The sequence below is a fragment of the Manacus candei genome, unplaced genomic scaffold (genome assembly GCF_025592945.1).
Source record: "Manacus candei isolate 608988 ecotype Guabito, Panama unplaced genomic scaffold, ASM2559294v1 h1tg000027l, whole genome shotgun sequence".
Taxonomy (NCBI): domain Eukaryota; kingdom Metazoa; phylum Chordata; class Aves; order Passeriformes; family Pipridae; genus Manacus; species Manacus candei.
Genome location: NW_026138075.1, coordinates 2,141,894 through 2,164,586, shown reverse-complemented (window position 1 = coordinate 2,164,586; position 22,693 = coordinate 2,141,894). Strand labels below are relative to the sequence as shown.

Genomic DNA, 22,693 nt, shown 5'->3' with positions numbered 1-22,693 from the left:
CTTGAATTTGGTTATTCAATTTTAGATGTTTAAAAAAGGTAGTCATCTAGGTTGTTTTATGCCCAAGGACAAGAAATAAATAGCTCTAGATGTTAATTCATCCTGTGTGCATATTTTTGCATTGTTTGCTTACAAAGTAGGCTTTGCTGTTTGACACTTGAATTCTAAACGTCTGAAACTGGGTTTGGGGCACAATGAGAAGCAGCTTGCCATAGTTAAGGGTTACCTTGCATATGCACTTAATGCATATTTAGGGGATTATTCATGTAAGAATTTTTCACAGACAACTAGTGCTCCATATATTAATAACATAACCTAGTTTACTTTGTAGTAAGTTGTTTTGTTGGGTATTTTTTTCAGGTAAACAGGCTCATAGGTTAATTTTGAATTGGCATATCATTATTATATAAAAGAAGGGGCAGCTTAAATAAAAAGCCTTGTTGAGACAGAGAAATATCTACAGTACAAAGGACATTATTTTATCCAGTAGATACATTTCATGTTTTCTGAGCTAGTCTCTGGGTTGCACCACTGTCAAAGGCTGAGAATTCATAGATGAATCTGTTTCTGCAACATTTTGTTAATTTCCCCGTGATATTTATGGTGGGAAGTGTAAGTCTTATCTTTTTCTTTTAGGTTGACAATTGCATTTTTCGCGCTCTCTGGTCTGGATATGTTGGATTCCTTAGATGTGGTGAACAAAGATGATATAATAGAATGGATTTATTCCCTGCAGGTCCTTCCCACTGAAGACAGTGAGTGAGTTTTTAGTTTTTTTATCGATATTAACATCTTTACTTTTGCTTTCTACTTGGGGAATAGTGGATGGCTCTAGTTTTTATAAAATACAAGATTGACCTTCCTGAAGTGCTGTCCTGATAATTTCAGATAGTGATGCCAAGCAAATCTTGGAAATAGATCCCTCACAAATAATAAAGGTAGAAAAAGCAGAAATTAATTTGAAGATAAGCCAGTATAAAATAGTATAATGAAGTTGCATCTTTGGGCATCTCAGAGGAGTGTTTCACTTGGTTCTAAAAGAAATGCATATGTTATGTAACTATTACAAGTCTAGTGGTGTTTATATTGAATTCCACTCCTATTCCAGGAACTCTGAGCACAGGTGTGGTTATTTGGAACAGCTTTTGGAAAACTGGAGGTGTAAGGGTAAGAAGCAAAAAGGATAAACACAGTCCCTGCTTGAGAAAATAAAATCTGTTTTCTTTAGATCTGTGAAGGTTGAATTTACCCAAGGTTTTTAGAGGGAATAATGCTGTTGCTGTATCCCAGCTATCCTCAGATTGGAAGGTGCATAATAGATCCAAGCTGGAGAGGGAGCCCACAGGAAATGTCTGTTTCCTGGTGACTTGACAGAAGTTAGGGAGGTGCTCTTCCTGTGGACTAGGTGGTATTGGCAATTTCTTCTGTGGCACTGCAGGTGAGTGGTGACCAGCAGTAGAGTGGGTGGGAGGGAGGGAGATGTGGGTGAGGTGCTGCTGCTTTACAACAGGCCTGTTAAATGCTGGTGTGGGTATAGCTCCAGGCTGGTGGTTCTCTAGGGAAGAGGTAATTCCATGTGCCTGTCTGTAAAATCATGAACATGTACTTTGGATGGATGTAGAAAGAAAATTGTGTGTTTTCTCCTATTATTTAGTCTAATTATATACTACAAATCAGGTCTCTAAAATCTACATATAGGGTCTCTAAAATCAGTTTTGTGAAATAAAAAAAAAATATATGAAGTAAGCATTTGGAAGTCAGGATAGCTGATGCTTTCTTTATGCAGTAATAAAAAGATCACTCCAGGATCCACCCCAGGAATTAGTTTTAATAGATTTCTTTTGTCTTTTGTTGTATTCCAGGACCAATTATAGAAAATTAGGAATTTGGATCACATAATTATTCCTGCAACATTTTAATCATGAGGAGGTGCCTATGCCTTACCATTAAATTTTTTTTCCTCTGTGTATATGCTTTGTTTTCAGGAGTTCCTCACTTTCTGACTTTTATACCAGCCTTCAGAAGTGTATTCCAAAAGATCAGGGAAGTTTGCAAGATTAGAGAGATTAAAATGGGCATTTTTATTTGTTTGTCATTGATAGTATGCAGTAGTTTTTCAGGGGGTTCTACCTGGCCAATGTTTGGAATATTCCCACTGTCAAGAACCTCCTGGAGTGGGCAGTAAAAATCTCAGCACACAGATGTGGAGGCTGACAGTCCATGGTGCAGTAGAGATGTGCTCCTTTTTTCTCTAGCTATCATCTCTTCATAAAACTACAGGAGGGTAGTTTTGGGGAGGGTACTTTTGGCAGTGCATTCTGTGCTTTCTAAATAATAAATCTCTGCTTTTTACCATAAGAACAAGCTTCCCTCCAATCCTGTATTTTCATATCACATTGTAATAACTCTTGTTCTTCTTACGCTTTTGGTAATAACACTACTCTTATCTTGGTCATTTGACCCCTAAAGCTTCAGCATTATTTTTATTTAGTTTTTACTTCATCTACTAGAAAATAGACAGTGTAAAATATAAATTATCCCAACAGCAGAAAGTAGAATATTGGATCACTAAATGTGAAGAAGAGAATGTCTACCCTTCTGTAATGTCTACTTTCAACAAAATGTTTTGACTTTCTGGTTTTTAATCCTGGTTGTGTGCAATGCTTGTTAATTGGCAGCTTCCCAGTCAGAGAGCTCTTACTCCCTCTTTTGGCCTGTTTGAAGAAGTGTCTAAACTCCTGTAGGCTACAGCAATGAAGTTTTTGGTTTCAAAATGCTTGTGCATCTCTAGTTAGAGATGGGTGCCTGCTAGATGAATCAGAATCCTTCTGGGTAAAAAAACAAACAAGCAACCACAATAGTTTGCTTTTAAAGAAACTTACTATTGCAGCTTTTTTAACATTCATTCTGATAAATCTGTCTTTCTGTGGAATATTTGTTTTAGACATTTAAATTATACCACTTTTTTTAAATGCAGTTTCTGCAATGACAAATTCCAGCAATCTAAAGTAATTGTATCATATTTGATGTAAGTCTTTATTTAGTTTGGTTCTGGGACTGAAAACCAATTTAAAACCTCCATTTTATATTGGAATATATTTTTACAGAATCTTGGGATTTGTTTTTGATCATGTCAGTGGTTGAATTTCTAAAATGGGCAAAAAGAGAATTTCTGTAATTCTTTTCAGAATAAATAAATTTCTCTGCTCTTCACGTTTGTCCCTCCAAAGGTTCCATTATCTATAGCATCATGGCTGGGCTTCGCAAACAAAGATTTGGGAAGGGCTCTACCCACATTTGTTGCAGGCACGTTGGTGGCTAAAAATGCCAATACGAGATAGACAGGTCCGGTTGCAAAAGGTACAGCAGAAAGACTCCTTAGGTGGTATATTCTGCAAGGCACGATTCTTTCTGCGTTGTCTTTTCTCTTCAAATTATCTATAGCACTTCAGTTGATTTTTGCTAAAAGCGTTTTTTTTCAGATGGCTAATTTAAATTATTTTTAGAACTACTGCTGCCTTACAGTCATTTTTCCAATGGATGGGAGGCAGAACAGTTGATGCTTTATAAACTTAGTACCCGTTCATTTTTATCAATAACTGTTGTAGTATGTATACTAGCTGGGATAGAATTTACTGTTTTTCATAGTAGCCCCTAAGCTGCTGTGTTTTGGGCCTAGGACTAAAAGAGTGTTGGTAACAGCAGTCTTTTAGCTGTTGCTGAATAGTGCCTACACAACGTCAAGGCTGGCTCTTTTCTTCTCCTCTGCACTCCTTTTCCCCCAGCAGATACAGCTGGGGGACACAGCCAGGACAGCTGACCCGGACTGACCTGAGGACTGACCTGAGGGATACTCCACACCATCTGGCATCATTTTCAGCAATAAAAGCTTGGGAAAAGAAGGAGAAAGGGGGCGATGTTTGTGGATCTGCCGTTTGTCTTCCTGAGTAACCCTTACACCTGCTGAGGCCCTGCTTTCTGGGAAGTGGCTGTTTACCTGCCTGGCTGATGGGAAGTAGTGAATGAATCCCTCCACAACTTTTGCTTCATTTATCAGACTGTCTCTGTCTCACTCCCTGTGTTTTCTCCCCTTATCTCTGTTTTCTTGCCCTGACACTGGAGGGGGAAGTGAGTGGGTGGCTGTGTGGGTGCTCAGCTGCTGGTCAGGGTCAACCCACCACAGCGGGTCATTACAGAACCTGACAGAAAATTCAGAATTTAGTGGTTTAGAGCACTTCTTAGATAGGGTCTCCCAATATCCTGTGGTAGTTTTAAGTAACATGTTTGTATTTACTGCTGTGTAATGTATCTTATGGCTGAAGAAAGCTTCGCTTCAGAGGTTTGTAGTCTTTGAAATTTTTATGTGAAACTAAAGCTCACTAATGCAAAGTGGTGAGATCTTGATCTACCTGAGTAGGAAAGCAAATGTATGCTCTGTCAACCTAATTGAAATGCACTAAAGGAAGATAAAGATCAAGGTCTGTCAGGATAGTATTCTTCTGTGGGTTTATTGCAACTGTGATTCAAACAAATAATGTCCTTTAGGTACCATAATTTTAGCTCAACTGTTTCAGAGAGTGGCTCAATACTAGTTTTAATTAGGAGGGAATGGCATGTCACATATGCAAACTGACTCTCACACAGAAACACATCCTTAGCTGAATGCTTCAACTTATTGCTGCCTTCTGCTTGTTTGAAGGGCCCCTGCCTTCTGTAACTCGTGCTAAATAGTTAGGCTTTATATTGCATAGATTTTGGCCATGGTTACCTTTCCTTCACTGCAGGAAATGCTCTGCTTAGGTGCGTGGCTAATATATATTTTTGGTTTGTTTGTGTGTTCACTGCATGAAGTGGGAATCTTGAAAAAGTACTTTTTTCTTTTTTCATTTTGAGGAAAGTGGTGCTCTTTTACAAGCCTTACCAGAAATTATATGTATTTAGACTAAGATGTATTTTTTTAAATGTTAGTGAAACTTTGGAAAAGGGTTCACAGAAGACCCTCTTTCTCCTAGCTGCTTTTCTTAAGATCCTTATCATGTCAGAGTTTTAATGTTTTCCCTCTCGTAGTACAGCTCTTTGACAGAATTTCGAATTTATTATAATTATCTTAAAGTGCAACTCATAGCAATTTAAGAAAGATGTATCCCACTTTCTTGCAAGCCAGTTCAGCACTTTTAAAAGAGAGTGAATCCAGAGCTTTGTGCTCAAGTAATCTAATTACAGGCAGCGGAGGCACACTGCTTGGCCATATTCATCCACCATCCTCCCACATAGGAACACTGGCATTTGTTTGATCCTGCTTGAGAGCTTGCTGAAATGGCAGGAAAACATGTATTTATTTATCTAACAGAAGGTTAGCTTTGTGTTGTGTTGGTGAGCTGTGTTGACTGGGAGTGCCAGTGCCAGCCCACTAGAAGAGAGGGAAGGAAATTGTACTTTTTGATGACTGGATGCTTCACTAGCTTTGCTGTACTAAGAAATGGAACCAAAAAGAACACTGAGACACGTTTTATTTATAGGACTGAACCCACAGAACCCATGCACAGCAGACTGAAAACCGTTATGCTACGTCACAGACCTAAAACTTACTTCTGTCAAAGACTAGATTTAGATTTGTAATAATGATTATTTCTTCTTGTGTTGTCAGTACTGAAAAAAAATTTATAAAATGCCATTGACTGTTTTTTGAAATTATTGTTGCATTGTGTGCTTTTTGATCATAAGTTTCTTGAGGAGAAATATGAATGTTCTTCGAATATAACTTTCTTTTAATGGCTACATTTGAAATATTTATCTGGATGTATAATGGACTTCCATTTTAGAGAATGCAACTTTGCATTTTATGACATCCTCTAGTGCTTGGATTTACAGGAATGATTACATCTTTAGCCCTAGTTCAATAAGAAGAACTTAAGTGTGTTTTTATCTGGATGTGCTGATGGGGTCAGCCTTTGTTAAAGCTGTGACTTTTTTATATATATAATAAGATTTTATTGATGTGTGTAAGCTTGTTTCTGTACTTGGCAAAATGAGAAAAGCCTTGCAGACAGAGGAATGCATGGGTAATCTAAATGTGAAGAAGTAGTGGTAAAAGTTATTAATCCTTCCATGCAAGAGAAATCATAAAACACAAATAACAAAAATGTCCTGTCCGTAAAAAAAGAGCTCTTATGATAAATCGTCTGTGGTCATCATTGAAGCTCTGTTACCTCTCTTAAGGACTTTCTGGCCTAAGCACACATAAGTAATAGGGTTTTCACAGGAAAGTCTCAGCTGTTGATTTAAGTATGGAGTCTTTTTGTTTTGAAAAAGGGTCAGTTTTCTTTAGTTGTCAAATGTGAAAGTTTTTCCAGGTGGGTCATGTTCAGCTTGCAATAATTATGCAGCAATTGATGAAATGTTTATTTCTTTTGCTCTGTCCTAAACTCCTTCAGAAAGTGGTTGTTAGGTCGATGGTGAAAGTGGACACTAGGTGGTACCATTTCATAGCTGCAGTTGGACTGAGCTTCAGCAAGCTGTGCTGGAGCTGAGCTGGTCACCCCAGCAATTTTTTACGAGGGTCATAAACTATGATCACAGTCTTGTAATTAGGGTATATTTAATTTCTACTTCTGATTCTGACAGCGCATTTGTGGCAATTTGTTTGACTAATACTACTAAGCTATCATAAAATAAGTACAAGTACTTTGTAACAGTGTAGTAAAACGATCTTCACAGAAGGTGAAGTTTCACGTCACAAAGTTTCTTTCATAAGCTGAAAGACAGCAGTTTTCCCTGACTCCTCTTTGGTTCCCATTTGATTTTGAACTTGTATCTTCACAGGATGCTAAAAAAAATTTCTAGACATGACATCAATGTTCCAGAGTCATCTGGTTAAAAATGAGTGGTTTTCAATTCCTGTTTTAATGCTTCCCTTATCAACTCAATTCTATTTTTTAATTAATGTATTGTGACCAGATATGCAGCAGTTCTCTTGTAATATTGAAGGTCTAGGTAGCATGTATTACATGCACATTACTGGATTGGAGGGGGGGATAAAATTCTCTTTAAAGTTTCTCTTCTAGTAGTAAGAGCATTAAAGAGCCATGCTGGTCTTCTGTTTCTCCTAGGAGCCAGTATGTAAAGTCTAGAATGAGGGATCAGAAGTACCGACAAAAAGAGTCAAATCAGATTTTAAATTGATAGCAATATAGTTAAAAATCCATTTTAAAATTACAGATGCTGTTTTGTAGTTGATAGCAGTTTAGTAGTACAAGAAAGGTTTTAAAATACTATATGAAAATTGAACAGCTAAAGGGAGTAATGGATCCTGATTTCATTCATGTACTTCATTTTTAATCTCTTTTCATAATAGCTGTGAATTCAGAAGCTAATCAGGGTGACACGCTAAAAGACACACTTGGGTTTCATGCTGCCATTTCTATCTTGATAATTAATGATAAGCTAGTCTAAAAGGATGGGAATCAGTATTTCCAGGATGAATCCTTCCATCTAGCAGCTAGCAACTGAGCTCTGTTTGACTGCAGAGCTGTCTTAATTGTAGTGTGTCTTCCTTTGCAGCAGGCCAGAACAGCTGTGTGCTAGTAGGCTAGCAACTTTTCTGGATGAAGGGTTTCCACTTTAGGACCATTTCAAAGTGAGTTTTCTTGGTTGCTTAAGCACTTAAGACACAGATTCTTTTTTATTGAAAATGGGTCAAGTGAATGGTGATTTTTTTCCACAATGTCGCCTGGGAAATTTGGTACTTAAGAGGCTGGAATTCTAGTTCTTCTCTTACTGATTCATTCACATTGTGTCATTTTTGAAATTGTGGCTTTTTTTTGGACAGTGTCTTTCAGGACCATGGATTAGTCTTTAATTTAATTTACTGTGCTTTCCAAAGGCTGATGCAACGTGAAATTCAAGTATTTGACTCTGGAAGCAACCAGACAAATGTTCTCTGCTGCAAATGTTTAGATTATAACAAAATAAAACAGTTATGAACTTTTTTGTCCACAATTACAGATACTGTTTCTGTTTCCTCTTTGTGGGTATGGCTATGCCATATCAGCTTTTAGTGAAGGCTGAAGTTGCTTTCATTGCATGTGTAGAGTCATTAAAAAGTAGTTTTGATTGAACTCCATGTGGAGGAAGTGGAGAGTTGCAGGTGTTTTGCTCCATTTCAGTTAGATCCAAAGACTTGTCTTGTAGAGAAACTTGCGTACTTTAGCCAAGTTGAAGTTCTTAGGCTAGTAAAAACTTCCCAGTTTAAATTTTGCATATATGGAGAACATATTTAGAATTAGAAGGTAATATGCTGATAAATTACACAAGAACTTGTAGGCCACATTATACAGTGAGTTTTTTAGAACTTTCAGCTTTATAACTGTTCATTTTTTTTTCAGTCTGGTGCAATTTTCCCTAATATCCATGAGGATTTTTAGATTAAAGGCTAAAGAATTAAAAAAAAAAAAGGGGGAGGGAGAGAATTTAAGAAATTCAAGAACACCCAGGTGCTGTTTAACTACAGCATTCATTAGGCTTTTACTTTCAGAGACTGAGCAGTAAGCAATTGAGTTTTTGCCATGCAAAAGCACAGTTGAGCCCCACAAACCTGTACTTTACACAGTGTGTGGTTCACACTTCTGTATGCAACATGCTCAGGTATTGTGAGACATTTGAAACAAATTATACTGAATCACTGACAGAAATGTTTGATAGCTACAATGTGCTTGCAAGTGCAATTTGTTTGCCCTTGAACATGTTGCAGAGTATCTTAAGACAGTTCTGTTTGTGAACAGACGGTATTACCAGGCAGGAATCCAGGGAAGAATAAAAAAATATGTTAACTCTGGGCATTTTCCCAGGGGAGCAATCCTTTTTTTTTCTTTCTGGAGAGCATGGAAGACAATTCTTTGCTGATCCAATGGCTATATTTTCACCAAATTAAAAAAAAAATGTGTGCTTTATGCTTTGTCATTACAGCAGGATTAGGTTTGCTTGTAGTTTTCTTTGTTTTGTTTTTTTTTAATTAATCATGGATAACAAACTAAGGTCAAAAACTGAGAGACACATGCAAACTCTAGTTATATTATGAATAGTGTTGGACTAGTGGGTCTTGATATCAGTAGAGGATTATGGTTTATAATGAGTGTTTTAACGAAACAAGTTAGTTGAGTGTTGTTTTAATCTTTTCCAGGATCAAACTTGCATCGCTGTGGATTCAGAGGCTCTTCATATTTAGGGATGCCATTCAATCCCTCCAAGGTCAGTTAAGAATGTGTGTGTGTGTGTGTGTGTGTAATATTTTCAATTAGGCAATAAATGATCTTGTGTCTTTTTTATAATATAAACTTCACAATTACAGAATATCTGGAAGGCAGAGATTTTTGCACTGTTAATACACTAAAACGTTTGTAGAGCTTTTAAAAAACATACATAAGAAACATGCTCAAATGATACCTAGGACTTGAGTTTCCAGATCAGTGAAGAAATTGGCATACAAATTGTGGCTTGTCTCAGTGCAGTTTTTCTTTCTCTGGTCTTTTGCTAACTTAGGGAAACTTCTCTAGCTCAAGAACTGTCACATGGCAGAGAAGGGCAGAACAGCCCCATATTAAGTGGTGCAGAACATGCTGTTCTTTGGTATCATAAAATGGTTTGGGCTGGAAGGACCCTTAAGATCATCTCGCTCCAATCTCTCACCACAGACAGGGACACCTTCCACTAGACCAGATTGCTCAGGACCTCATCCAACTTGGCCTTGAACAATTCCAGGGATGGGGAATCCACAACTGCCCTGGATAACCTGTTCACCACCCTCACAGTGAGGAATTTATTCCTAATACCTAATCTAAACCTACTTTCAGTTTGAAGCCATTCCCACTTGTCCTGTCACTACATGCCCTTGTAGAAAGTCCCTCTCCATCTTTCTCATAGACTCCTTTCAGGTACTGGAAGGCCACAGTTAGGTCATCTTTAAACCTTCTCTTTCCCAGGCTGACCAGCCACAACTCTCTCAGCCTTTCCTCATAGAAGAGGTGCTCCCTCTAATCATCTTCCTGGCCCTGCTCTCATCTTGCCACATCCTTCTTGTGCTGGGGACCTCAGAACTGGATGCAGCACTCTGGGTGGGGTCTCACCAGACTGGAATAGAGGGACAGAATCCCCTCCCTCCCACTCCTGCCCATGCTGCTTTTGATGCAGCCCAGGATACAGCTGGCTTTCTGAGCTGCAGGCACACATTGTTGTCTCATGTCCAGCCTTTCCTTCACCAGCACCCCCAAGTCCTTGGCAGGTCTGCTGTCGATGACTTTTACTCCCACTGTATCCTCCCAGTCTGAGATTGCCCCAACCCAGATGCAGCACCTTGCACTTAGTCTTGTTAAACCTTATGAGAATCCCCTTCTTGAGCTGGTCCAGGTCCCTCTGGATGGCATTCTGTCTTTCAGAAGTGTCAACAGCACCACTCAGCTTGGTGTCATCTGCAGATTTGCAACAGGTGCACTCGATGCCTCTGTCTGTGTCATTAATGAAACTATTAAGTAACCCTGGTCCCAGTACAGACCCCTGAGGGCACCACTTGTCGCTGATGCCAACTGGGACTTTGAGCCATTGACCACTACCCTCTGGATGTGATCATCCAACCAATTCCTTATCCACTGAACAGTCCACCCATCAAATCCATAGCTTAATTAAGAGAGAAGGGTGTTGTGGAGGTCTCAGGTCTACTTTAAAGCTCTATCAGTGGATCCCCCTAATTGTCCTACATCTTTTAGAAAGTAGATCCTATCTGATGCCAATATGCATCATGCCATGTAGGCCATCCCATTGTCAAAAAAGACCCCAAAATTTTGACAGTGTCACCAGCCATGTAGCCACATATTATTAGACTGGGGTTCTCTGTTTCTTCTGATATCACTTTCTGCAACTGGTATTCCCCTTCCTGTGTTGAATCACATGTGTTTGATTGCACCTGATACCCACTCACACATAGGCAAAGCTCTGTTCATCCCTTAAGAGACAATGCTTTGAAGCCCAGGAAACTGAGGTTCAAGAGAGTTAAACTTGTATATGAAAAGAAAGTGCCCTTAATAAAAGAGAGAAAGGAGGTTGGCAGAGGCTGCTAAAAGTGTTGCAGAAGGTTTTATGTAGTTGGATGTGGAAAGTAGAGGCCAGTGAGCAAAAAGAACTGAGAAAACATAAGTAGTTCTGTCTTGTGTTTGAGAGTAACTTTATGCTTCTGACTAGCTTGTGGAAATGTTAATCTACATTGGAGTAATAACTGCGTATGCCTCTTTGCATGGCAAATCAGCAAAGTACTTATAGCAGTAATACTCAGAAGTTACACTTTATAATAAGCTGAAAATAATTGTGAAGGCAGTATTTTACATGTCTATGTTGAGCACTTGGCAGCATGTGACAGGCAAGGTAATTTGTCTCTTGGTTTGGTTTGGTATTTATCCTGTTACACACTACAGGTGATGTCTGCAGTGAGATCTCACCATAGTAGCAAGTTTCAGCTGGAATTTACTTCCATGGCAATCCAACCACCCACTGAGCTTGAAGGAAACAAGGAGAAAATTCTGCTTAAAACCTAAATTGATTTGGGATCTGTAGTGGTGACTTACTGAAATAACTTGTTAAAAATAAAGTTTAGATGCAAAATAATAGTAGATAATTTCAATATAGTTGTATAAGGAAAAGACTGAGTTTACTCAGAAGAAAGATGATTATCTTTCATAACAGTCACCTAAAGAAGGTTGAGGTTGTCATACTTATATCGTGGCATAACAGCACTATATAATGGATAAAGACATAATTTTAGCAAACTGAGATAACAAAAATATATCAGTCTCATGTTTCCTAGAAGGTTTGGGTCACTGCCATGTGGTGTAGTACATTAAGTCAGTGTATAAAGCTAGAAGATTTGATTCTGGATTTGGTTCTGAGATCTTATAATGGACCCTGAAGACAAAAAGTCTGTAAGATTGGCAAAGCGTTGTTTTCCCTTCCCAGCACTTTCTGGTGTTTTAATTTAACTATCAACCGCCAATAGTATGTGCTTCATACTTAAATATTCTCTTTATAGGAAATGTGTTGCAGTCCATCAGTGTCTTGGAATGTGTTAGCCAATCTGCAGAACGAAAAAAGGGGTGGAACCATGTAACCTGTGGAAATAAGCTATAAGGTCATTATTTCTAGAAAACTGTTTGCCCATGGATGTGCTTTTTATTCAAACACTGCAGTACTTTTTTCATTGTATCTGCAGTAGAAGGATTACATCTTCTTGATTTATTGGCATGCAAAGGTTTAAAGCATTTCCAGCACTGTTGCTCTGAAATGTTCTGAAATAAGTCAGAAAAAAAAACTTGGAAATCACTGCCATGACTTGGAGATATGTTTACGATCTTGTCATTATTCTTTATTCATCATTTAAAAACATTCTATGAAATCTGTCTTGAAAAATAATTTATGAAAAAGCCTGTGTTTTGGATTTACACTGATGTTTGATAAAATTTATTACGTGCCGCTAGAGTGATTTCATTCTTGAACTCTGAAAAAGTGCCATACCAGAGGTAGCCAAATCTATTCTGTCACTAGGGATCCTTCAAAATAATAGGAAAAAAGTCAAGTCAAATGTTAGAATACCCAACTTTACTAAATGTTGCAAGGATAGCTCATTGGGGTTTAGTTTGTGGTGTGTGTTTTTTTAGCTGTTACCCTTTTAATGTTTGATAGTAATGTCTTTGCAGTTCTTTGGAACAGTAGCAAAAATAAAACAAAAGCATATCCACTTCACCAGCTTAGCATACAGCCTTTACGAACCATAACAGTCTTAACTGTAAAGGAAGCATAAGTGTGACTGTTCTGTCACCACATTTAAAACATAATTTCCTTTAGAATTAGAAAATAATTATTTTTTGAAATGGCTCCAAGTTCTGCAGTCTCTCTGATTTGAACTAGCTTTTTAAGTTTAGGGGTGAACAGTCTCCTTGGAGTTTCAGGTGGGCTTAGATATTTTCAATCTCTTTAAAATGTTATAAATCAATTTTAGGGCTAGATTGAAAGCCAATACCTGAAACTTCTTTGTAAGATTGTGGTAAATAACATATGCTTTCACTTGGGGGACAAAAGATTTCTTTTGTGTTCCTGACACAACATTGTATTTTCTCAAGGCTGTAACACTGATACTGATGAAAGATGAATAGTTTAAGAAACTATTTTGCAGAGTGACTCAAATAAAAGACAACAATAAATAGAATATAAAAATAAACAGGAGATAACAATAAATACTATAAAGACTCAGGTAAGTCTGGGTCAAAGCATCTCTGTATTGCGTATTTCTTTTATTTTAAGCAAACATCTCTGTATTTTATTTTTGGGGATTCAGAGCAACCCGGCCTAGTGAAAAGTGTTGCTGCCCATGGCATGGAATTGCAGCTAGATGATCTTTAAGGTCCCTTCCAACCCAGGACATTCTGTGATCCTACAAAATGGGAAATTGCAAGGTCTTGCAGAATAGTTTTGAAACAAGTAAAGAGATTACCATAGCACAGGCATCTCAAATTAGAGTCTAGGTACTGTGTTCACCACTGGACTGTAAGTTTTACTCAAATTGGCTAAATCAGCTGAAATCATGCACTTTAGATGAATTTCAGTCATTGTAATGTGAAAACCATACCTCTACAGCTTAGGCTACCCATCTCCAAGTGAAGACAGCTACCCACTGAACATCTGCAATAAACTTAAAATACACTGTACCTTTAAATCAAAGCAGGCAAAAGATTGTCCAATAGCTATTATGTACACATTTATTTAGAAATTAGATTAGTGAATACTTATGTATTTTGAAAGTATAATTATGCTTCTTGGCTGTAACCAGGTGTGCTGGTTTTGTAGATTTACCATCCAACACCCATCTCTGTGCAGACATGTCAAAAGCAATTAACTCTATGTGTGGATTGGCTCCTTGCACACTGCGTAAAAGAGTCCTTTCTTGGAACAGCAGTGCCAGGTGTGAGAAGAAAGTTTTTTGAAAGTGGGACTCTGCTTGTGCAGGTGTATGTTTATTAGTGTTTGAAGAGATCTTTCCCATGCTTTTACAGCAAAGAGAATTTCGTAGTTCTCTCTGCAAATAGTTGGCAGGAATTTCTGGTGACCATGAGTTATGTTTAATTAGCAGTTCTAAATAATATGGTAGGGAACACTGCTGTGTCACTGAACCATTTTTAAAAGCTTCCCCTCACCTTGCATCTTTTGGTGGGAAGGTTCAGATTATGGAGACCATGATGGTAATGCCAATAGAACTAGAACTTATTACTCTATCTCTGAGATCCAAGTAAATTTGTTTCCTGTGAGACTTACAAACTAATTACCACAAATGTATAGAGGACACACCCTGACCATATCCCCTTTTTTTGTCTTCTCAGAGTATGTGTGTGTCAGTGCGTTAGCTCAGATCGGTAGAGAGCACTTTATAAAAGCAATTTCTTGTGCTTGCTCCAAACGAGCAAGACTGGGCTCCTTTTAAATGAAACTGAGCCAGACAGTGCACTCCAGATGAACTTCCCCATTAGCAGTCCTTGCTCTTCCTGTTAAAGGAGAAGACACTGCTTGAGCATTCTTGCACCATTCAAGGAGCCACACACACACTCCACCCAAGACTTTAGGTGCCAGTACTGGAGTCCTTCCGCAGTGGGCAGCCCCAGGGAGCTGATGGGTGCCCCTTTCGACTTCTTGCTCACACACACATGAACTCTCAGATGTGCTTCTGTCTTCAGGCTGAACTCTGGGTTTCCTATAGCAGAGTCTCAGCCATTAGATTTATAAAAATTAAATACTTTAAGAGAGTGGTACAGCAACAGGTCAGCTCAAGATGGGTACCTCCAGAAAGGGACCCAGAACAATGAAATCCATGGGCAATTATACCCTTACAACTTATGCATCTGCCTCTGATTCATCCTTCACCTACCTTGCATGCACCCCTTGGTGTCTGATGGTAATTTTTGGTCTGGGATCTTATAACACCTTTTTGGGTTCTTATTTTGTCCATGCAGACAGGCTGCTCTTGTTGAGTTGCAGCTTCTGCAATTGATGGTTGTAGTCTCCTCATTTGTGTTTCTAGTGCACTTGCTCCCTGGCAGAGCATGGGAAACTGAAAAAGACCTAGACACAGGATAAACATTACTTAGCAACAACCAAACCAGCAGTGTGTTATCGATATTGTTGTCATAAAAAAACCAAAACACTGTACCAGCTACTATGAAAATTTCTATGAAAATTAACATTGTGTCAGCTGAAAGCATATCTGTGTAGTTTCAAAGCATATCTGTGTAGTTTGAAAGCATATCTGTGTAGTTTCAAAGGTGTAGTTTCAAAGCTTGCTGCCTGAGGCTTTATCCAACTACTCATGCTAAGCAAGTAAAGGTAAGCAAACAACAACATCATAAATCACAGTATTATAGCTCTGTATGACACATTCTACTTAAAACTTAATTTATGCTAAACAACTGCTATCTCTCAACACTACCCTCCAGACCCACTCCCGTTGCGTTATTCCTTCATGCAAACATAACTATACTGGATCAAGTGTATTTCTGGTTGTTCAAGTGTTTAACACACTCCTCTGCAGTTTAACAGGTTTGTTGTTGCTAGTTTTTGAGATGTAACTTCTACCATTTAAAATAACTTCATTCTGTTTATCTGTGTTCTTGGCCTATGAATCTGAGCTGCTGGCAACTGCTGGTTTTGGTATTTAGGCTGACAGTTTGCTTGGTTGTGGCTGTCACTTCAGTCAGCAGCGTCTATGAGGCAGAAATAGGTAGATTTAACTAAAAGTATTTTTTGTTCATAATTCAGAACTTAAAAGTTAACTTATTTTTACCAAACCTGATCATGTGCTTTGACTATGCTGTCTTCGATACAATTTCTACGCAATCTCTGAATTACTTTGTTCTTCGTAGCAGAGGCAGTCTAGCAACACTTCCTCCCACCCATGCAAATTTTAGACATATTGGCAGTTATCTCATGAAACCTTTGAGATCTGCTGTAATTTTTTGCATTTGGGGAATCCATTCTAGTCCTGTTTTGTGGTACCAAATTGTCACAGGACCAGTTACTACAAATTTTAGGAATTTTCAATTTTATGGAAAATTTGGGTTTTTGGTTTTGGAGGGGTTTTTTTTGTCTGAAACATCCAATTGTCCTGACTGTTGTCACCTCAAAAACATCCTATTATGTGGGCTCTGTGTTCTGTTGCATAAGTGTGTGAAGTATATATAGGTGTGTGTAGATACAACATAAAATTTTATAAGTAGTATTACAGTGATCTTGCAATAATTACATGGAACCTAGAAGATAAAGTGCATTCTAGTAGACTTAAAAGTTTAAGAGTATATTATTCTTATGGTGAATACTGTTTTAATTTTTTCTAAAATCATGTGTGGTGAACAAAGGATCTGCTAGGCTCTCCAAACTTTCAAAAATCCTACAGTAATTACACATCTGAAACATCATGTTGGCCTCTATGAGTATGTCATACAGTAATTCCTGTATGATCTCATACTTCGTGCTGATCCTCCTGTGTTTAATTTGATTTTATGGAAATATTGACTGTATTTGTTAGGATTTTTGGACCTAACCCAGAGTTGTCAAGACATTGGATGCGTACCAGTATGTTGGACCCTCTGTAGTGTCCCCTGGCTTTTTCAGTAATTACTTATCAAGATACCTAGCAGTATACTGATTTATCATATAAAGAATTTAATTACTTGCCACATGATAATCCTGTGATAAGAGAAAACTATTAGTACCAAAGGCAGTTTTGTGACTTACAAGTAGCTGTTCTTGAACGCTGACACCATCTCCCTGATTTCCCACAAAACAACATTACAACCCATCTATCCTAGCAGTCTTTTCTGCTTAAGGATTTGTTTGGTATTCAAGGACAGAAGTGAGTGACAGTACTAATGTAGCTGTGGACTTCACGATTGCATGTACAGGCAGCAGACACTACTGTTTGCTTTATATGTGTCATACCAGTATTATTTGTGTTCTTTATTAAAAATACCAGACTTGAAAAATTTTACACGGCTCAGGTGTTTCTGAAAACCTCTGTCTGGAAAAGCAGTGTGCTACTGCTACATTTTGAAATATTTGCATAGGAAACAAGTACAGATAGAATTCATACGTTGTTCAGGTGCTGTCGTGATTGATGCAATTTGCTAGAGGAGGAATGGTGGTGTGTTTTGTGAGCATACAGTATATGTGCTTATAACACTTTGTCTGCAGCCTATTTTTGCTGCAGCAACTAGTGGTGTAAAAGAAATGCTAAAATAAAGAGTTCGCTAAAAAGTAAGGGCTCAGTTGTTTAAACATATTTGTTGGCTACTAAGGCTTTAAAAGCAATGTAAAATTAGCATGTATATAGAAAAGTAGAATAAAAATATCTAGTGAAGCGGTAATTTTCAGTTACTTTATGTAGACACTGTGAAAAGATTGTCATTTAGAGGAGAACGTTGTTTGACAACTGTAGATGTCTTAGAAAATTTCCTGAATAGTCAAGCATATTTCTTTTAGTTAGAACATTTGAGTAGACTTTTTATAAATATGGTTTTAAAAAGCAAGTCTCAATATACTTCTGTAAACCTTCCTTGCTCAGTGAGTGTAGTCTTCCTGTGGAAATAATATATTCAAATGTAAAGGCAAACTCTTTCACTGTACATATTACTGTTCAGTTATTCCTGATGTCAGTATTTATTTGGAGATGAACTACCCATAAAAGTGTGTGAACAGCCATGGTGAACAGTTAACGTTGATTCGCAGGCTCAGTTGTATTTGTTTGAAATCAGCAGAGGCATCTTCTGCTTGCTCTAGGTTAGTCCAAGGAGGAAGAAATCAAGTGCTCCTGTGATTCTACTTTTAACTTAAATTACGTAGATGTTTAGAAGCTTAATTTTCTTCGTAGTTGCTGACGGGAACTGCTGGGACATTTTGTAAGCAGTTGGTCCTAATATCTGATAACCTTTCCAGGGATTTTTACTGCCTAGTGTGTGTCGTTTATTTCATTTGACAAAAACTGTGAGAAACTTTAGGGGCAGAACTGGGACGTTGAGAATCCTTTTAGGGAAAGAACCGGTTCAAATTTGGCTTTTTAGAATAGAGACTTGCTTTGCTTAAAAGTAAATCAGTTTCATTGAACTGAATAGTTCTAGGTGTTGGCAAATTTGTATCACCCTATATGTCTGTATGTTTGGAGCAGAATTTTAGATTTGAAATAGGTGAAGCTGCTTACAATAAAATTTTTAAGGTGAAGGTATTCTGAAAAAAAATTTTTTGGTACTGTTTGATTTAAAAACCCTAAAATTGCTATGGTAGGCCAACTTGTTCCTTCTGGGATTAGAGCCTGTCATCCACTCAAGATAGAAAAATGCATTTCATTACTGCAGTAGTTTTTTTCTAAGCTGTTTAAGGGCACAGCTGTTCTCCATTTGTGGGGTGCTCCATGGGGAAGTCTGTCTGGAACTGGTGCACCCCTCCTAGGAGGAAAGGGTGAGAGAGCTGGGACTGTTTAGCCTGGAGAAGAGAAAGTCTGAGGGTTTCTTATGAATGTGTAGAAATACCTGAAGGAAGGGTGCAAGGAGGATGGAGCCAGGCTCTTTCCAGTGGTGCCCAGTGACAGGCACACACTAGAATACAGGAAGCTTCCTTTAAACATCCAGAAACAGTGTCACTGTGAGGGTGATCAGGCATTAGCAAGGTTGCCCAGGGAGCTGGTGGAATATCCATTCTTGGAGGTGTTCAGAAGCCATCTGGATGCCTGGGTGCCCAGATGTAGGTGACAGTACTTGAACAGGAGGTTGGACCAGACAAACACCAGAGCTCCTGCAGCCTCTGCCACTCTGTGGTTGTGTGTGTGTGACTGGGGGATGTGCAGGACAGGAGACAGCAATGTGGGCACTGGCAGCACAGGGAATGGAGTGGGAGCTGCTGAGATTTGTGCCCCCTTGTCATCACAGGGTCCAGGAGCAGAAATGAAGGAGAAAAGGTGCAGCTCTCAGCACTTAAGTCTCTTGTTTTTCTCTGTTCCATAGCTTTTCCAGTACTGCTGCAGTCATTTCACCTCATTTTCTGCCTTGATGCCTTAAGACCCTTTTAGTTTTTTTTTTACTTTGCTAATTTTTATAAGCTTTATATGTAATTATAGTAGAAGTAGATTTTAGAAGCAGCTATATTGTATTCCTCACCCTTTAGCACCCTTTAGTTTACACATACCTCAACCCTCCTACCCCATTCCATGCTCCCTATATCAATCCTACCCCTGAATTCAGTAGAAATGTTTAGTCTCTTGTCAAGGCAAGGCCTATGCTGTTTTAGAGAACATTCATATCTTGGCCTGAACAACAGAACAGAGTCAAGAACTGTTGTTCTTGACTGACCGTGTACCCTTTGTGCTCTGAGGATGATGAGAATGATGAAGAGGGGGTCCTGATATACACCCTTGACTCTAATTCCCAGGGGGTGGGCCCGGGGCGGACCAGAGCAAAGGCTACTGGGTGGGCAAAACTTGGGTTGGTGAAGCAGTATTATAAAATGTAACATCTCAGGCACAGCCGGTGCGCGTCCTGTAACATCTATGCCTTGGCACAAATTAAACCCTTCCCTTATCTCACCCTCAGTTAACTGCTCCTGAGTTTTTTTCTTAGCATCAGCTGAGCTGGCATCAGCCTCGCTTTCCCAACTGTGTTTGATTCCCTAGTGTGAGAGCAGTCCCTTGCTGTCTAGTGGGTAATTATTTTTCTTCTGGTTTCCTATTAGAAACAAAGCTTTTTGGCTTTGGAAGTAAGCATGACTTTCCTGAAAAATACCAACTACACATAACATAATATTAAATTCAGTTTTATACTGGTTTTTATTTAGAATTTTTTAGAATTACTTGCAAAAGAAAAATGGCAACTGATTAGGCAGTAATGCCAGTAATATAATGATTTAAAAATGTATCTGCTACTCAGTATTGAAATAGCTTTTATCCTGTTTAAAATAGTTGTCTTACAGTTGCTCCAAACTGAACCATCCCAAGTATCCACAGGCATCTTGTTACATGTAGTGTCTGTTTTCATGAAGTCATACAGTTCAAGATGTGCCTGTAAAATACCAGAAAGACAAATAATAGTTTTAGCACAGCAGTATCAATCCCCTGTCCATTTCTGTGATTTGTATTGTGTGACTAGTCAGCACTTAACTCTCAGTTTAGCTTCTCAGTTGCCATTCAATGATCCTTGTGTGTCCCTTCAACACAGTATATTCTATATTCCTCTGATTATTTGGTATGTAAATACTTTGTTTAAGCTCTGATTATTGTTTTAAAATAGACATGAAAGCAGATGAGTGGCTAATTTGGTATTACTTCAATTGACAGAGAGATTACTAATAATCTCTCATATTGCTTTGTACTTGTAGATCATTAGGTTGTAAAATCTTTGCTGAGGGGACCTCCAGAGGTTTGGCTGTTTAACAGTGCTTACCCAGCTGCCAGGAAGCTAATGCCCAGTGTTGTGTCAGGATAAACTTAGGTACAGTTGAGGACATCCCATCTTTTTGCTTAACTGTTGCATAAATATAACTCGTGGCAGAGCTTTTTCCAAAGCTTCCTTCTGACCAAGTGTTTACAAGGGTAACAGAGCTTAGTAGTAGCTTCATTTGATGAGGAAAGCTGAGCAGGATGCCTTCAGTTTAACCATAGTGAGTCAAGGGAAAAGAAATTTGTTTACCTTTTAATTGGAAAAAAAAAGCTTGACTGTAATAGAAGGCATTGTGATGTTTCAATATCTTTATTTTTTTCCTGTTTTTTCTAGGGTCCAGGTATATCTCATCCCTATGATAGCGGGCACATAGCAATGACTTACACAGGTCTGTCATGTCTGGTTATTCTTGGAGATGATTTAAGTCGAGTAAATAAAGATGCCATACTGACAGGACTGAGAGCTCTCCAGCTGGAGGATGGAAGGTAAAAGATATTTTGTGGTCTGCAACTCTCTGGATGGTTAATAGTAAGCCACATGTGGAAAGAAACATAAGAAACACATTTTTTATGAAAGTAGCTGTATAATCTTTTTGTTCTGTTAGAAACTGTTCTGTGACAACAGTCACAGAACACATGCCAGTGCATGTGCTGCCTTCTTGCAAATAGTTGTCATCAAAGTATATAACTAGCTCTTTGAACCAGAGGCTTGTCAGGCAGCAAGAAACAGTTGAAGATTATTTATTGTCACAGGTAATTCAATTTTTTACCTACTTCTGTTTATCATAGAATCATTTAGGTTAGAAAGGACTTCTAATATCATGAAGTCCAACCATTAACCCAGCACTGCCAAGTCCAGCACTAAACCATGTCCCTAAGCACCACATCTGTTGGTATTTTAAATACCTCCAGGGATGGTGACTCCCTCACTTCCCTGGGCAACCTGTTTCGGTGAAGAAATTTTTCCAAATACCCAATCTAAACCTCCCTGGTACAACTTGTAGCCATTTCCTCTGTCCCACTTGGGAGAAGAGACCAACCCTCACCTTGCCACAACCTCCTTTCAGGTAGTTGTAGAGAGTGATAAGTCTCCCGAGTGTTCTTTTCTCCAGGTTGACTGCTGCAAGCTCCCTCAGCTGCTCGTCATCAGACGTGTGCTCTCAACCCTTCCCCAGCTTCCTTGCCCTTCTCTGGACACGCTCCAGCACCTCAGTGTCTTTCTTGTAGCGAGGGGCCAAAACTGAACCCAGGATTTGAGGTGCAGCCTCACCAGTGCTGAGAACAGCAAGGCGGTCACTGTCATGGCCCTGCTGGCCGCTTTCTTATACAAGTATCACAATCATAGAATCCATCATCATTTTATAAGAGTTTCTGAGATTGTGCCAAAATAACCCAGATACAATAATTTTAAAATGTTCATGGAGTTTGAAAAGGTTATAACCATAAGAAATGAAAAACTGAATTGAAGGCTATTTTCACCGTTTGTGTTAGTATTAGCAATTACATTTACACATACATTGGAAATTGATCCTGAAGATAAAATCAGGAAAGATAGCTTTGTGAGCTATTAGGATTCCTAGGAAGGCAAAAAATCCTGCCCAAAACAGTAAATGTCAAAATATTAACTCATATATCAGTATATACTATAAACGGTATGAATGAATAAATAAAGACCAGTGTCATTACATTGCTGGAAATAGTCACCCAGGCCCTGAAATGTTAGTAGTTCTATTCATTTTCCTTGGCTTAGAGTCACGTCTTCTAAAAACAAAATCTAGCATAGCTTTGGGTAATATTTATGAGACTACTGTAAATAGAAGTAACTAATCTTTAAAGGAAACACAGTGCAATTCTATGAACTGCTTTTCGTATTTTCTGGTGTAACAGGCGACACAGTGTCTAAGACAGAAATGTTTCTTTCAGTTTCTGTGCTGTGCTGGAAGGAAGTGAGAATGATATGAGGTTTGTGTACTGTGCTTCCTGTATCTGCTACATGCTTGATAACTGGTCAGGCATGGATATGAAGAAAGCTATAGACTACATCAGAAGAAGTATGGTGAGTATTCACAAAATGTTATTTCTTTCTACAGTTTAACATTTATAGCTTTATTTCTTAATTATGGCTAAAAAATCTCTTTTTCCAAATTTATGTATTATGGTAATTCCTTTATTTCCTCTTCCTGCTTTAGCAAG

The 22,693-nt window shown here is 38.4% G+C and overlaps 1 protein-coding gene across 1 annotated transcript in view; it reads left to right on the top strand.

Annotated features, from left to right (window-relative positions):
- Nucleotides 1-22,693, top strand: part of PGGT1B (protein geranylgeranyltransferase type I subunit beta) — a 36,571-nt gene that overhangs the window by 4,853 nt on the left and 9,025 nt on the right. The window contains 4 exon segments of the mRNA XM_051789451.1: nt 637-755; nt 9,179-9,246; nt 20,835-20,986; nt 22,424-22,556. Coding sequence (XP_051645411.1) covers nt 637-755; nt 9,179-9,246; nt 20,835-20,986; nt 22,424-22,556 — 472 coding nt within the window.